Source organism: Pezoporus flaviventris, unplaced genomic scaffold (genome assembly GCF_033815535.1).
Source record: "Pezoporus flaviventris isolate CSIRO_AGI_PZ_B2104156 unplaced genomic scaffold, CSIRO_AGI_Pfla_v1 ptg000063l, whole genome shotgun sequence".
In the NCBI taxonomy this organism is placed as follows: domain Eukaryota; kingdom Metazoa; phylum Chordata; class Aves; order Psittaciformes; family Psittacidae; genus Pezoporus; species Pezoporus flaviventris.
This window is the reverse complement of record NW_026892611.1, coordinates 8,363,804-8,377,013: the sequence shown is the minus strand read 5'-3', so window position 1 is coordinate 8,377,013 and position 13,210 is coordinate 8,363,804. Positions and strand designations below refer to the sequence as shown.

Here is a 13,210-nt window from a genome sequence, read left to right as displayed (position 1 = left end):
CATTATGGAACGAAGCAAAAACGCAAACCTCATGCAGATAATCAATTTGTACTTAAAATGATTGGTGAAAACCAATGAGAGATCATCTTCCCCATTTTTGCAAGTTTCAATTCAATAATGTTTGTAACTGTATGCTCCATTTTTATAGCACTGGATGTGGTTTAAGGGACAGAGATGAAAGGCTCTGCAGTCTCCCATTCTCGTGAAGTCTGACATCAGGAAGATAAAACTTTGCAACTGCTGGACCAGAAAAGGGATGATTTTAAAAACACAAATACATTTCTAGTAGAACCAGAAGAAAACAGTTTGTAAATACAAACCAATTTGGATTTCTACTAGAAATGAGCTCCAATTTGCCTAAACAAAACACAAACGAGGAAAATGGATAATCCCCTTGGTGTTCTCCTGGTTCACCAAGGAGGAATGAAGACGAAACAAAGCCCATTGTTCTGAATGTGCTCTGGGGAAGCACACCTTTGACAGGTTATCAGTCTATGAGCTCGTCTGACTTCTGCCTCACATTTTTATTCAGAAAGTCCATTTCAGAACATGAATAGTGACAAGGCAAGCAGTGCATTTCAAAAGAATTAATGTGCTCCATGTGTGCTTAAAACTGCCCATTGTGCCACCTTGTGCCACCTATTGCTTGAAGCGTGCGGTAATACCCCAAACACACTACCTTTGCCATTTAACTTGGTTCTCTCTCACTTCCTTCTCTGTTTAGAAGCTCCCACTATGCACACAAGTACAGAATAGCTTATGAAATAATCTCAGGGTCATGGCTAACTCTTCTTCTGTACTGCTCTGTCAGTGGGAGAGGTTATGACCACTGTTCAGGTCCCAGTTTGCAACCAAGAGAGAGCCTCAGTGACTTCGGGTCAGGGACCAGAGTACAGACACAGGGAGAGTTTAGCAAAACTTTATGTTTCAGAGTGAAAATAACACTGTTTCAGCCAGGAAGAACTGCTAAGGGTCTCGCAAATCACAAGTGAAATGCTGTCCCAGTGCTGATGCCTGTATGAATTTTTCATTTTCCCTAAATGTGCTATGGAAGACAGCACACAATGGAGAAAAATTAGGATAAATGCAGAACACCATCTGAATACTGCTTTTGAAGCTAATGATATTATTGACTTACTTGAAATGCAACAGAGTATTTCAGCAGAACTTGCTGACTCTACACTTTTGAAGGATTTACAGGGTCTGTAATTTTCCCTAGGAGAGTATTATTCACCTAACAGAGGACCACAGGTGCTAACATTAATTTTCTATTACCATTAATTGCATGCATCCTGCAACACTGATTATCAGGCTCTATTTATGCCTATAATCGCCCTACATGGACATTGATCCAGAACACACTGCTTCTGTAACATTCCCCCAACTCAGGAGAGGAAATGGTAAGAGCTTTGTGCCTGCATGGCATTTTAAATACCTCGGTTCCAGCAAGATACTGAATGATGACATGCTCAAGGGGTACCTGACCACAGCCCCACAGAATACAGGCTTGATGCCTGTGGCAATCCTAGAATTCACACCCAACGTATTGCTTCTGGAGTCAAGTCTGGCTCCTCATTAACATAGGAATTAAATCCCTAAGGTAAAGAAGATCTGGTAACAGCAGCTAGGAAACTCCAGAGAGCATTCCTCTCAGTGGAAGGTGCTGGCCTCAACATAACACATCCTGTTGGCATTCATCAGTGTAGCTCAAAATATCAGAGATCTCTTGGGGCTCATGTTGAAGTTCCCTGTACAAGCCTTCACACCACATCTAAACAAGCACAATGTTAACTACAGTTCATTGAAAAATATGGCCAGAGTAAGAGCAATGAAGTTAAGATCCAAGAATGTCTGACTTACTTCCTGATGTTTCTGTAGCATCACCTCTGTGACCTCCCTGAGTTTATGTGCCAGTTTCCACTTGTGAAGTGGGACAGAAATCTCCACCTCTTACTCTTCTGTACCATTTTTAAGACAACAGAGCCTCAAACTCCAATGCGTCCTGTATGTGCTTCACTACTACAAAGTAAAGTATCCTTATTTTTATGTTCTGAGAGCTATGTGATTGGCATGGGTGCAAAGCCATAGACTGGAAGAAGCTTGTAGACATGTCAAAATCCTTTATAGCTATTTATATTCTGAAGTTAATGATTTCTTTGGCCACTGAGGGTGTAGGGGTTTTCTTAAGTTCATTTTGCTGCATAAAATAAATGCTAGTGTCGACTTTCCAGCTGGTCAATATAAAGGCAGCTTCTACTTCAGCAATTACCTTTGGAAAGTGAGGTTTGGGCGGAATCCCAAAGGAAAACCACTGCTGCAACAGGATTCCCCAAGAACCAGGAAGACAAACTTCTCCAGATTTGTACCCTGCCTTATCTGAAGTTATTTTAAAGAAACAGATGCTCTGAGATGTGGAACTGCTGATGTATGAAGACTCTTCAGTTTGGAAAAGAAATGGCTGAGAATGAGTATAAAAGAGATAAATAAAGTTAAATGTGGCCTGGAGAAGATGAAGAAGGGAAGGAGTACCCATTCCTTACAGTACATGAGCTGCAGAACAGTCAGACCCTGCTCCCTTAGCAGAACATGTAACTGTACCTCTTTTGCAGTGTCCTGCAAATGATTTAAGAGTACTTCATGCATGAAAACTAAGAAAATTGTTACACAGGGGAAAAGAACAGGCACATGTGTTGATTTTCCAGTGGTGGCAACTGCTCAGAGCACCCAGGGATCCAAACAGGCTTGAAATCTCTCTTTACAGACCTGGAAACTTAGCAGCACATCTGGGAACAGGTCCAGACCGCTCAGTGCTGTGAGGCTGGTGCTACCCACCAGCTTACAGCACCTTGTTTATACATTTTTTATTCTGCATACAACTGTCAGCACCTAGTCTACGTTCATGTATAGCTTGGTGTGGCTAAACATGCTGATCAATCATGACTTGTCACTCTTTCTCGCAGCACGCCTAAGCAGGAGATCTCATGATAATGAGGAAGATGACACATGCCACCAGTGCTCCCGCACTCGTCTGCCTAAGTGAGAACAGCACATTTTGCTGTCAGGCCGAAGGGAACATATTTTCATAGGCATCCCTCCAACTTGTGTATAATTGCCTAGAAGTGGGAATCAGAAGAGAGGCCTGCATGTGGAGGACTCCGAGCAGTGAAAGAGGCTGCATCTGTAGTGCATTCAAGTCAGTGAAATTCAGTGTAAATATGATTATTTGTTGGTTCTAATTTCTTAATTTTGTGCTCTTTATGATAAATATTATTTAACTATTGTGCATAGTGTTTCTGAGCTATCTTATTAACCCAGGCTGCTCCTGCTTCAGTGACTTCTCTGTTTAAAGCTGAGAAGGGACAAAGTGGAAAACACCCTTTAAATGTTAGCAGTTTCCTAAAACAATCTGGACTAATTGGGAACACTACTGGCTCCGAGGGAAGGAGCAGAGTAGTACTGAATCTGGTATCTTCACTCTGCCTGTTTAGTAGTCATTAGCACCAATTTCTTGGAGAAAAATGCTGCACGAATTAAGATTCCCAATCCTAAACACAGGTGATAATATGTTTATTCAAATCCTTGTAATCCTTATGTGCCTTTCTAATGCTTCTTTTTATTGATGTCTCTGGGCCAAAACCTGCTTCAATCGTTCAAATGTGGTGAAGATTTCTTCTAAAATAAGCAAGGAACTAAACAGACCATCTTATTTCATTTCAGCAGGACTCAATGATTTAATCATAACTAAATCATTTTATCATAAATAAATCTGCACCCACATCTTGACTTCAGGGTTATCAGTTCTCTGTCCTTCACGGCTGTGTGGAGCTTCCCAGAAATACAGCAAATATTGTGCCTGTTTTCAGAGCTCTGGGACTCAAGATCTAAAAGAAAATCCTGGTTTTGCTCTTATGTGGGAAAATATGAAGGAACATCTGGTGCCATCCAGTAAAGGACACTTCCAAGCACCCCGCACCAACTGACCCAGGCACAACACACCCACCAAACACCTATATGTGTGTATATACATGCAAGTGTATGTCTGTGTGAGTGTGCATATGCAAGTGAGAAATGCCAGTCTTGCTTACTGCAGTGGGATTTATAAATATGCAATAGTGGACATCTCTAAATCCACGCCCACCCCAAAAGCAAGACTTTCTGTTGAAAAGCATTACTTACATCAATATGTGAATATTGCTGCTCCTCAGGGATAACTTAAAATTAGTCTGGAGCATCACTGTTAGTTAGAACCTCTCTGCTATTGAAACTGTTCATCTTGTATGACTGCTCAGTGCTAGCAGAAACAGCACAGCAGCACCCTGCCCAAGCGAACAGAATAAATCCTTTAGGAATAGGGCTCCTGGGAGATCTCCTACCTGTAATTGTGGAACCAGTTGATCACGGTGCTGGTTTTCAAGTTGAGCTGTGTAGCAAGTTCCTCAATGGTTTTTGGTGATGGGTATGGCTTTTGCTGGTAGGCTCGTTTCAGAGCTTCTTTCTCTTCTGGTGCCAGCACCACCCGGGGCTTCTTGAGCTGGTGCTGTGGCTGAGGGCTGGCGCCCTGGCTGTAGTCTATCCCAGCTGAGGAGGACTCACAGGACTGGCTGTCACTAACAGAGCTGTGTCGCCGCTTCATGTAGGCTGAAAAGAGAAGCACATTGGATGAGCCCCAGCTGAATACAAATGCAAAATCAATGAATGCGCGAGCGGTGGAATAAACGTGAAGATGACAGGTTGTGGATGCATGGATGGGCTGTTTGGAGACAGCAGAAAGGAAGGGGCATCGTCAGAGGCGAGAGGAAAGCAAATGTGGGGAGGATATAAGAGGCAGAAAAAGAAGAAAGGGGACAAAAAGATGATGAATTCACTAGAAGCCTGCCAGAGTTTTCTGCTTTTTCAACGTGGGACATAAATAACAGGGTTCAGGTAACAGCACTTATTTCAGATGCACTCTTTTGAGTGGCGAACGTCCGCACAAATGCCTGATTAGGACAGCTGCACTTAACTTGTTTGGTTGTTAAACCCTGCGGGTGTATGCGAAGGTTTCTCTAACGCTTAAGCTCTCAAGAGAGACTGGGGGAGCTGAAGACAGCCTCAGCTCCGGCTCCAACACACGATGGCGCCCGGCGCCCAGAGATCCCAGCGCTGGGCTGAATAACCCGGCAGGCGTTTGCTGCCTTTTCCTACACATCTCCGCTATAGCGGTGACAGGTTATGAAAGAAAAGCAGCCCACAGCATCCTCCCCCCTTACACAAGCTCATTCAAAATTAACGTATTTAAGAAAGCTCTTGCTGCACTGATGGTGCTCAGTGAGGCTGGTGGCAGAAGCCTGTGATACCACCGGTGACTGCTCCTGGATGGGGACAGAATTATCCTGGCAAATTCTGCAGGGGAAGAGTCTCAGCAAAGGCTGTCACTGACTTGATTGATTTTCACTGGGCAAAGAGAGGTGGGATTTCCTGCACCTGGCAGTATTGTGCTCAAGCATTGCTAATGAGGGGGCTGAAACCAGCAAACATAGATGAGTCTTGTCAATAAAACCTTTAATGTTCTGATAAATACCTTCTAGATATTTAAGAGTTGAGGTATTCAAGAGCTGCAATTTGATAACCTTGGCTATTAAATTCCAGATTACACCAGCCTGACATCAATCCAGCAGGCACTAAATCTCCAGGAGCTCCCATGAGAGCCAGGCACCAACACAGGGCACGTTGCACTGGTCAGCAACCAAATTCTTCAAGAAATAAATGTCTCTCTCCCCAAGCTCTGCCTTTAGGCTGAGGGTGCACAAAGAATGAAAATTCAATGCAATCCAATAAACTGCGTGTTCAAAGCCCTTCTCACCCAAGTCAACTTCTTCTGGCAGAGCTCCGGACGGACTGGCCAGGTTTTGTGTCTCCAGTGGGTTCACCATCCTGTCCTTTATACAGTAGTTATGTCCAGTGGGACCATTTTACACTGTGTCTCACTATCACTGAAGTGAATTTTGAACACATTCTGTAACCTCTGGGGGTATCTGCATGACTCTCATTTTGGTTTTCGTGAATATGACAGATTACCTGTGGATTGCCTACTGTGTAAGATCACTGATATGGAACAGAACGTGTGTTGCTCATGATCCATCACTCTGCCACGATACAGTCCTGCATGCATTTGAAATAACCATAAAAAGCAAAATTGTGTTTTGGTGTTTATTTAAGTTGTTCCAACTGGATGCAGAACTGCAAAGTGACCTCAAGTAAATGCATTATTTCAGTGGGACCTGTTTGCCTTATTTTTGCAGCCTTCAAGGAACTGTTACAACCTTCAACCATGGAATTAATCACTCCAGCAATAAAACCTCACATTTATATAAGGTACTTCATCTCAAAGCCTCCTAGGTGTTACTTCAAACTTGTATGGACATACAAACTACACACAAGGTTTCCTTGTCTCCTTTAATAGCACAACCAAGAGGTCTGAAAACCAGCATGTATCACTTCAGCAACGTGCAGCAGCTTAAAGGAGGCCATGAGACAAACCAGAACCTTGCATGGAAGATGTAAAAGGTGTTTAGGCTATCTCTAACTGGAGCTTCTGGAATTCAGTCAGGCGACTGAGTTAACACAAGACACCCATGCATCAGGATGCTCTGAATCTCTGCTTTCTCTGCTCTCCAAAGGATGGCATTTTTGGCAGGTCAGAGCTCCCATCTTTAGACTGCTGAGGTCAGCACGGAGCAGTGATACCTTGGGAAAGATATCATGCCCTAACACCCACCTCTGCTTTTGTAACCTCACACTGGGATCACAAAAGGTGCAATGGCTGATTTGGGGGTCTCTCACATGAATGCAATAAATTATATAAATGCACGTATTTCCTTAACATAAAAATAGAGAGGAGGATGTCCCACTGTTCTGTCATAAGCAACTGTATTCCTGCAGGATTATATATTATCAGAACACAGGAGGCCAAAGGCACAATTGTGGCACTTCACATGCTGAACTAGCACCCAAGCTTTTGGATTTAATGGTGGTCTCTGGAAACTTTAGATGACGTTTATAAAAGCTTTTCCTTTCTAATTCTTATTTTAAACATATGTGCTGCGTGTAGACAACATAAGGAGATCATTCAGCACATTTGCAGTGACAGCAAAGCTCAAACTGGAATCCAAGTCACAAACACACTTTATTTCTGGAGAAGTCTGATTTTTTGCCTGTGATCGGTCTCCCCTTCTCAGGAAACCTATGAAAAACCCCCATCCAGATGTAATTTGGGTGAAGGCCTGGAGCTGGGTCTCAGCCCACCTTGTCAAGGCCAGCTCTATCCCCAGTTTTACTGCCTTTTTTCCCTGCTGCTGTTGCCAACCCAGCATCTCTGCATCCCTCTGGGAAGACTCCCCAGCATGCGCTCAGCTACAGAAGCAGCAGACGCTATTGCAGAACTCGTGGCTGCCCACCGAGGTAAAACAGAGCCCCTTTTAATATCATTTTTATCTTATGCTGTATTGAACAAGATTATTAAAAAGTGAAATAATGGGGAAATAAAGGGAATTAAATTTTCTCCTGACAGCAGGATTCAGTACTGTTCTGTGAGCAGTGTGATGTTACCAGCAGCACACACACCAGGAGGTTGTAAGGAGGAGGAATGAGCTCCTCCAAGGCTGGAAAGGTGGTGTAGGGTATCTCAGCCTAGTGAGCGTGAACCCTTGGCTTCCTCCAAAGAGGTTAGTTAATGTACACTGCACATTTTCAGAGCCTCTCAAAATGGACATTTACAGCACAAACTTCAGACTAGAGAACAGAAAAAGAGATCTATGCACCTCACCTTTATCATAATTATTAATTTACTCCCTTAATAAAGTGTGGCAGAGAAATAATTGATAATAATGTTTCACTGGTAGCAGCTACAGTTGCACTGTTCTTTAACCACCACTAGCTGAAGGGAAAGTTAAATTCTTAATGTGGCTCTAGAGCCATTCAAAAGGTTAAATCACAGGATCCTTATCTGCATGAAAGGATTCTGCAGAAAAGAGAGGCTTGAATTCACTTTAGACTGCTCTGCTATGAGGACAGCACTTACACAGTCCAGGAGCTCAGTACAGAGTCTCAATGATTTATTGCCTTATCTCTATTCAGGTGCCATCTCTAGAGTACATGTATTGCACAGGATTTGATAAGAACCCAGTTTAGAAAATAGTTTTGAAAGGATATTGTCAGTACTACTTTTAAATTATTTGTATTTTATTTTCCTGCATTATGGACAATATTCTCTTTGAGGCTACAAAAATCCAGCTAGCTGACAAGTTTATTTCTGCCATGTCTCTAACACAGCAAAACCCATCATGGTTCCCTTTGGTTTACAGCTGTAGGTGGAAAACCCAAGTGGATTTTACTCCCAATGGAAGATCACACACAATTTGTGGTAAGATACTGCTCTGCATTGTATTATACTGGTTACTATGACAAGGATTTGAATTTGTTCTTAAAAGCATGCAAAACTACAATTTTTCCAGAAGCTCCCTCCCTGCAGTTTTAAATATAATCATAAAGTTCTTGATCAGATGTGTTAATGCTTTCAGGACATCAGTCAACAGCAGTGCTTTCAGTGCACACGATTAATGCTGTCTGTACTAATATCATTAAGGGCTAACTTGAGAGATGTATATATCATTAATTAGTTAACTGCTGATAATGGCAGCCTCTCAGTTGCTCTTGTAACATCACATGAATGTACTAAAACCAGGGCTCTGCATAACCACTGGGTTTTAGTAATGGATTTATAGAGAGCAAGATAAAATTTCAGGATATGCTCTTTACCAAGATACCCAATAACAACTGAGGTGTCTCACAGGTACATACTCATGACCTACCCGGTTTTTGTGATCATATATTAACACAATCAGCTTCCTCTATCCCTATAAAGGCCAGAAATTCAATTATTCTCAAATACCCTTTTATAAAGACTGCATTTTTCTTTCCTCCTAGTGACCATCACTGCAGGACTGGCAAGAAGTTCTCTTGGGAATCAATGCACAGTTCTTCCAGCCCAACATCTGTGACCAGCTGCAGTACTATTAACTAACAACCCAAAGTCAGCTCCCAAACTCACATTTCTCATTTGGTAAGGCAAGTTATCAGTGATACACTGGGGCCTCAGTGATTAATCTATAGGAGAATATAGCACTGATTTCATGACCTGGTGAATATTCAGGGTTTGGGGTTGTTTTTTTGTTTGGCTTTTTGTCGAGATGTATCTGCTTGAGCTAGCATCAAATACAGCTACGAAAAGCTGTCAGGAAGTCCTTTTGCATAACCTTCATAACGCTGGATCAATGCTGCCTCTATACTATTTATGGAGAATTTTAAAAGACACGGTCATCTCTGAAAAAATGGAAAGCCTGAGTCAGCAGTTCTGCTCCAAGTTACCTTTTTTCTCCATTCGTTTCATATCCATCAGCTTCTCCACGTTGTTGGGATCGTTCAGCCACAGCTGCATGCGGACAAAGGGTTCCCGTCCCTTCAAACTCAGCTTGTGCCAGGGCTTCGGGCGAGCCAGAAGGTCTGAGACAGAGCCTTGTGTTAGCCCTAGGATTGTCTCCCCAAACAAACGCTGACCTAATACGAGATTGAAAATCGCATGAATTCATTCAGCTGAGAGACGAGGCTCTCTTCATAGTTATAAAGACAGAACACGTCAACGAGATCATTCATCAATTATTCTTACTTCAGAATTGCTTGAAAACCCAAGAGAAACATTTAGAAGAATAAAAGCTCTGCCCCCCACTAAATGTGTAAATATTGAGCTTTAGTTAAATCCTTAGGATCTGACTGTGGCAAAGGGGGGAGCTCAACACATCTGGGGAGTGGGACCTTACAGGGAAACAGTGTGCAAAAAATACAATGAATGAGATTAAAAATAAACTGAACTTTTAGCTAGGCAGGCAACTAGTGAGAGCAGTGAGGCTACTTAGCTCTTATGCAGGAGGGTAGTGCAACAGCTTCATCCCAACAGGGCAGTCCAAACGTTTCAAGCAATAGGGACCAATGCATCCCCCTGCATTCAGCAATGGTCATATAAGTGTCCTCCAAGGCACATGTACATATTTTGTGTTGTACTATCTGCGGTGTTCTAACTGTGTCTTACCAGCTACAGATAACCACATTTTACAATGTAACAGCTTTATTTTTTACAGCTTCGACAGTACTTCTAGTTAAGAATACTTGATTTTAATTCTCCTTCTAAATGTTATCATCTAGCATAGCAAGAACTGCATATGTTTTTCAATGTACAACATTTGTATGCGCATTGGTAACACTAGTTTTACATGGTTAAGCTCTAACTTACCAAAGACTGTGGAAAATGCCTGTGCAGCCCAAACCCTGCCATACAGCTGCTTTTCTAAACCCCTTCACTTCAGTTTTCTTCCTAAGCTGAACTACTTTGTACACGACAGTTTTTTGTTACAAGATGGAGCCTGAAGTCATCCAAGTCACCGCCTGTGATTCCTGATAGAAGCACAGCTATCATGTATTTTCAAGGTAACACAAAGATCTCTCCATACTGACCAGGTTTAGGCCTCAGGGTCTTGTGTCTGATCGGTAGCTCCTGAATGCCCACACTAACACACAGCAGAATGCTTTTTCTTCACTGCCTAGCGAGGCCAGCACCTCTTACCCAGTGGCAACAAATAAGATCCCTAAGGGACAATGTGGATAGGTGGGGACTTGTGCTCCTACAGCTGTACAGGACACTCCCACACTAACAAAAGCACCATCAGCTCTTGCCAGATCCTGACAAAACAGGTCATGGAAAATACCTGCTCTATAGACCCACCCCCCCTGTGCTTAACTCCATGGATCTCCTCCTCCTCTTTAAAGAAACAACCCAAGGCTTTTGCCCTGGTGATTTTTTTTCACTTGTATGGAGAAAAGAGGGAATGCGGGAGCAGTCAGAAGCTGCAGAATGTCCATGCAGATGCAACGGGCAGGTGGGTCTGCAGAGCTTTTGGAGGAAGCAGCTGAGACAATGAAACGCAGAAAGGGGAAACAAAGGGCTAACGTGACACAGTCTGCTACTAAACCCTAAACTAACCCTGGAAATGGTTCTCAGAGACTGAACAGAAACCTGAACTCAGAATTCACTTAAGTTCCTAAGTAATAAGTGATTTTCCACTACCCTCAACATCAGGAAAATCAGACAAAAGAATTAATTCAGAGCCAATTTTCGATCATGCGTATTGCAGAGTTAACCTACTCCCTGTTTGTTCTGAAAAACACCAGTAAGGCCTCATTCATTTACCTTTAAACCTGCCAGCTATTAGCAAGATAAGACAGCTACCTTAAAAATCTTTTCATGTGCCTTCCTAAATAACTTCCCTTTAATGTTTCTAACAGTTTCTAACCCCAGGCTGGGCTCTGGCTGCAGTGCGATGAGCTCCGACAGCCGCTGTGCAGTGCCAGGGTGCCCACTGCGACTGCCCATGTGGCTGCCCAGTAAAACAGAGCAAAGAACTGATCCAAGTCAAACCAACTTACTGAGAATAAAAGGGCCTCTTTTGACTCAGACCAACTGCTCTGGTTTGCTGTGTGGCCACATGAGCAGGAATATAAGCACAGATTTGCTGCTGAAGGAAACGAACTTCAGACTACAGCCTAAACATCAAAAATGCGTACTTGGAAGGAGGTAATGATCATGTTCTCTAGGTGTTAAGAGCAAAGCTAAAGGTGTCATTATTGTATCTCAGGATATGGCAGGACAGGATGAAGCACCTGAATCACTCCGAAGGTAATGGGGAACGTGTCAGAAACCATTCTCAGGAGGTAGCAGGTATATCACACTCCATCTTCATCAGAGCGCTATTAATAACTGGAATATTTTTAAGCATAGATTTCCTAAAACTCCTGCTAATTTTCCCCATCTTTCACCCTAATATCCTTCATAACTGTTCCCACTGATGTAACTCCTCATGGATAAACCCTCTTTATGGTAAATTATGCTGGTTTCATGGTTAGTCCTGTCCCTTTCTACTAAATCCCCATCACTGCAATCCTTCAATAGCTCACTGCATTTGCTTTCCTCTCCAAGTTACATGTTACCCAGCAGGGAATCACTGGTAATACTATGACATTTGGGATGAGGAATACCAGCAACATCTCAGCATTAACACTGTCACCAAATGGTGATTGTTGAATCAATGTTAAAAGGCATGGGAGGAGAGACCCACCAAATACATCGTGAATGGTTTTTTTGCACAACCATGGTCTTTACTGGCTGGTGTTACTGGAACAACTGAGCCACCACCAGTTGCCTAGGCCAGGTTCACAAGGCCCTGTGGCCTAAGAGAGAGAAACCTGTGCACCGAGACAATCTGGTGCACTAGCACACTGCGGGCGCAAAAGGAGACATTGAAACTGGTTCCACACCTAATGCAGAGTTTGGGGCACATTTCCTGGCTCTTCTGCTGCTTTTTAGGCTTGTCAGCCACACTGTAGGAAAACAAAAATCATGGGAAATAAAAAAGACTAAGTAAAAATGGCATCAAAGCAAAGGTCAACAAAAATACTTTTACAAACCTCTCTGGAGCACCAGAGCAGGTACAGCACTCAACAGCATTTTGCCCAAAATCTAGGGGCTTGAACCTGCAAACCCTTATCATGACCTGTGGCTTCATCTCTACGTTACCTCCACTGACCAAGCAACCACAGTGTGCCCATGCAAACGCTCACAAGCAAGTAATTCTGCGGGGTTCAGTGGAACACCATTTCATCAGGGTATGCCCATGATCAGGGACATTTTCTTTTCTTCCTAAATTATGTTAAATGAGAATTTGCAACCTCCTCCATCCCAGTGTTCTTCCCCTTAAAAACATATCTGACAGTATTCTGTGCCTAGCTGAAAAAAGCTTCCTTATGTACTCAAATAAAGGAGTTTTTACTTATACAGTTGTAACAGTTCACTTGATATGGATGAAGTTCTTCTCATATAAGGATCACCAGCAGTCTAAACCTAAACTTATCTTTCTGGTCCCATCTCTAGTCACTGAAGAGCAACTGGTTATCTCTGGAGAGTACCAAACATCTGGTTTGGACATCTAAACACAAGTGAAGTGAAGCCCATGCTAAGCCCCAGAAGCATGTACAGGTAACACTGGGGCAGCCTTACTGGCTTCCCACTAGAGACTTCAATGGATTCCCAAAGCTTTCCAAAGCCTTGCGAGGGAAGCAAGTGTTA

The 13,210-nt window shown here is 42.9% G+C and overlaps 1 protein-coding gene across 9 annotated transcripts in view; it reads right to left on the bottom strand.

The window, feature by feature from the left end:
• The window catches only part of CUX1 (cut like homeobox 1), a 269,185-nt gene that overhangs the window by 30,109 nt on the left and 225,866 nt on the right, over positions 1-13,210 (bottom strand). For 4 of the 9 annotated variants that reach the window (XM_061470426.1, XM_061470427.1, XM_061470432.1 and 1 more), the window contains 3 exons: positions 12,403-12,465; positions 9,406-9,594; positions 4,374-4,638 (listed from right to left, as the gene is read on the bottom strand). The exons of 1 other annotated variant lie outside the window; for it this stretch is intronic. In XM_061470426.1, coding sequence (XP_061326410.1) covers positions 4,374-4,638; positions 9,406-9,594; positions 12,403-12,465 — 517 coding nt within the window. The remainder of the gene's footprint in view (positions 1-4,373; positions 4,639-9,405; positions 9,595-12,402; positions 12,466-13,210) is intronic. 4 more of the 9 variants (XM_061470425.1, XM_061470428.1, XM_061470430.1 and 1 more) reach the window with 1 other exon arrangement.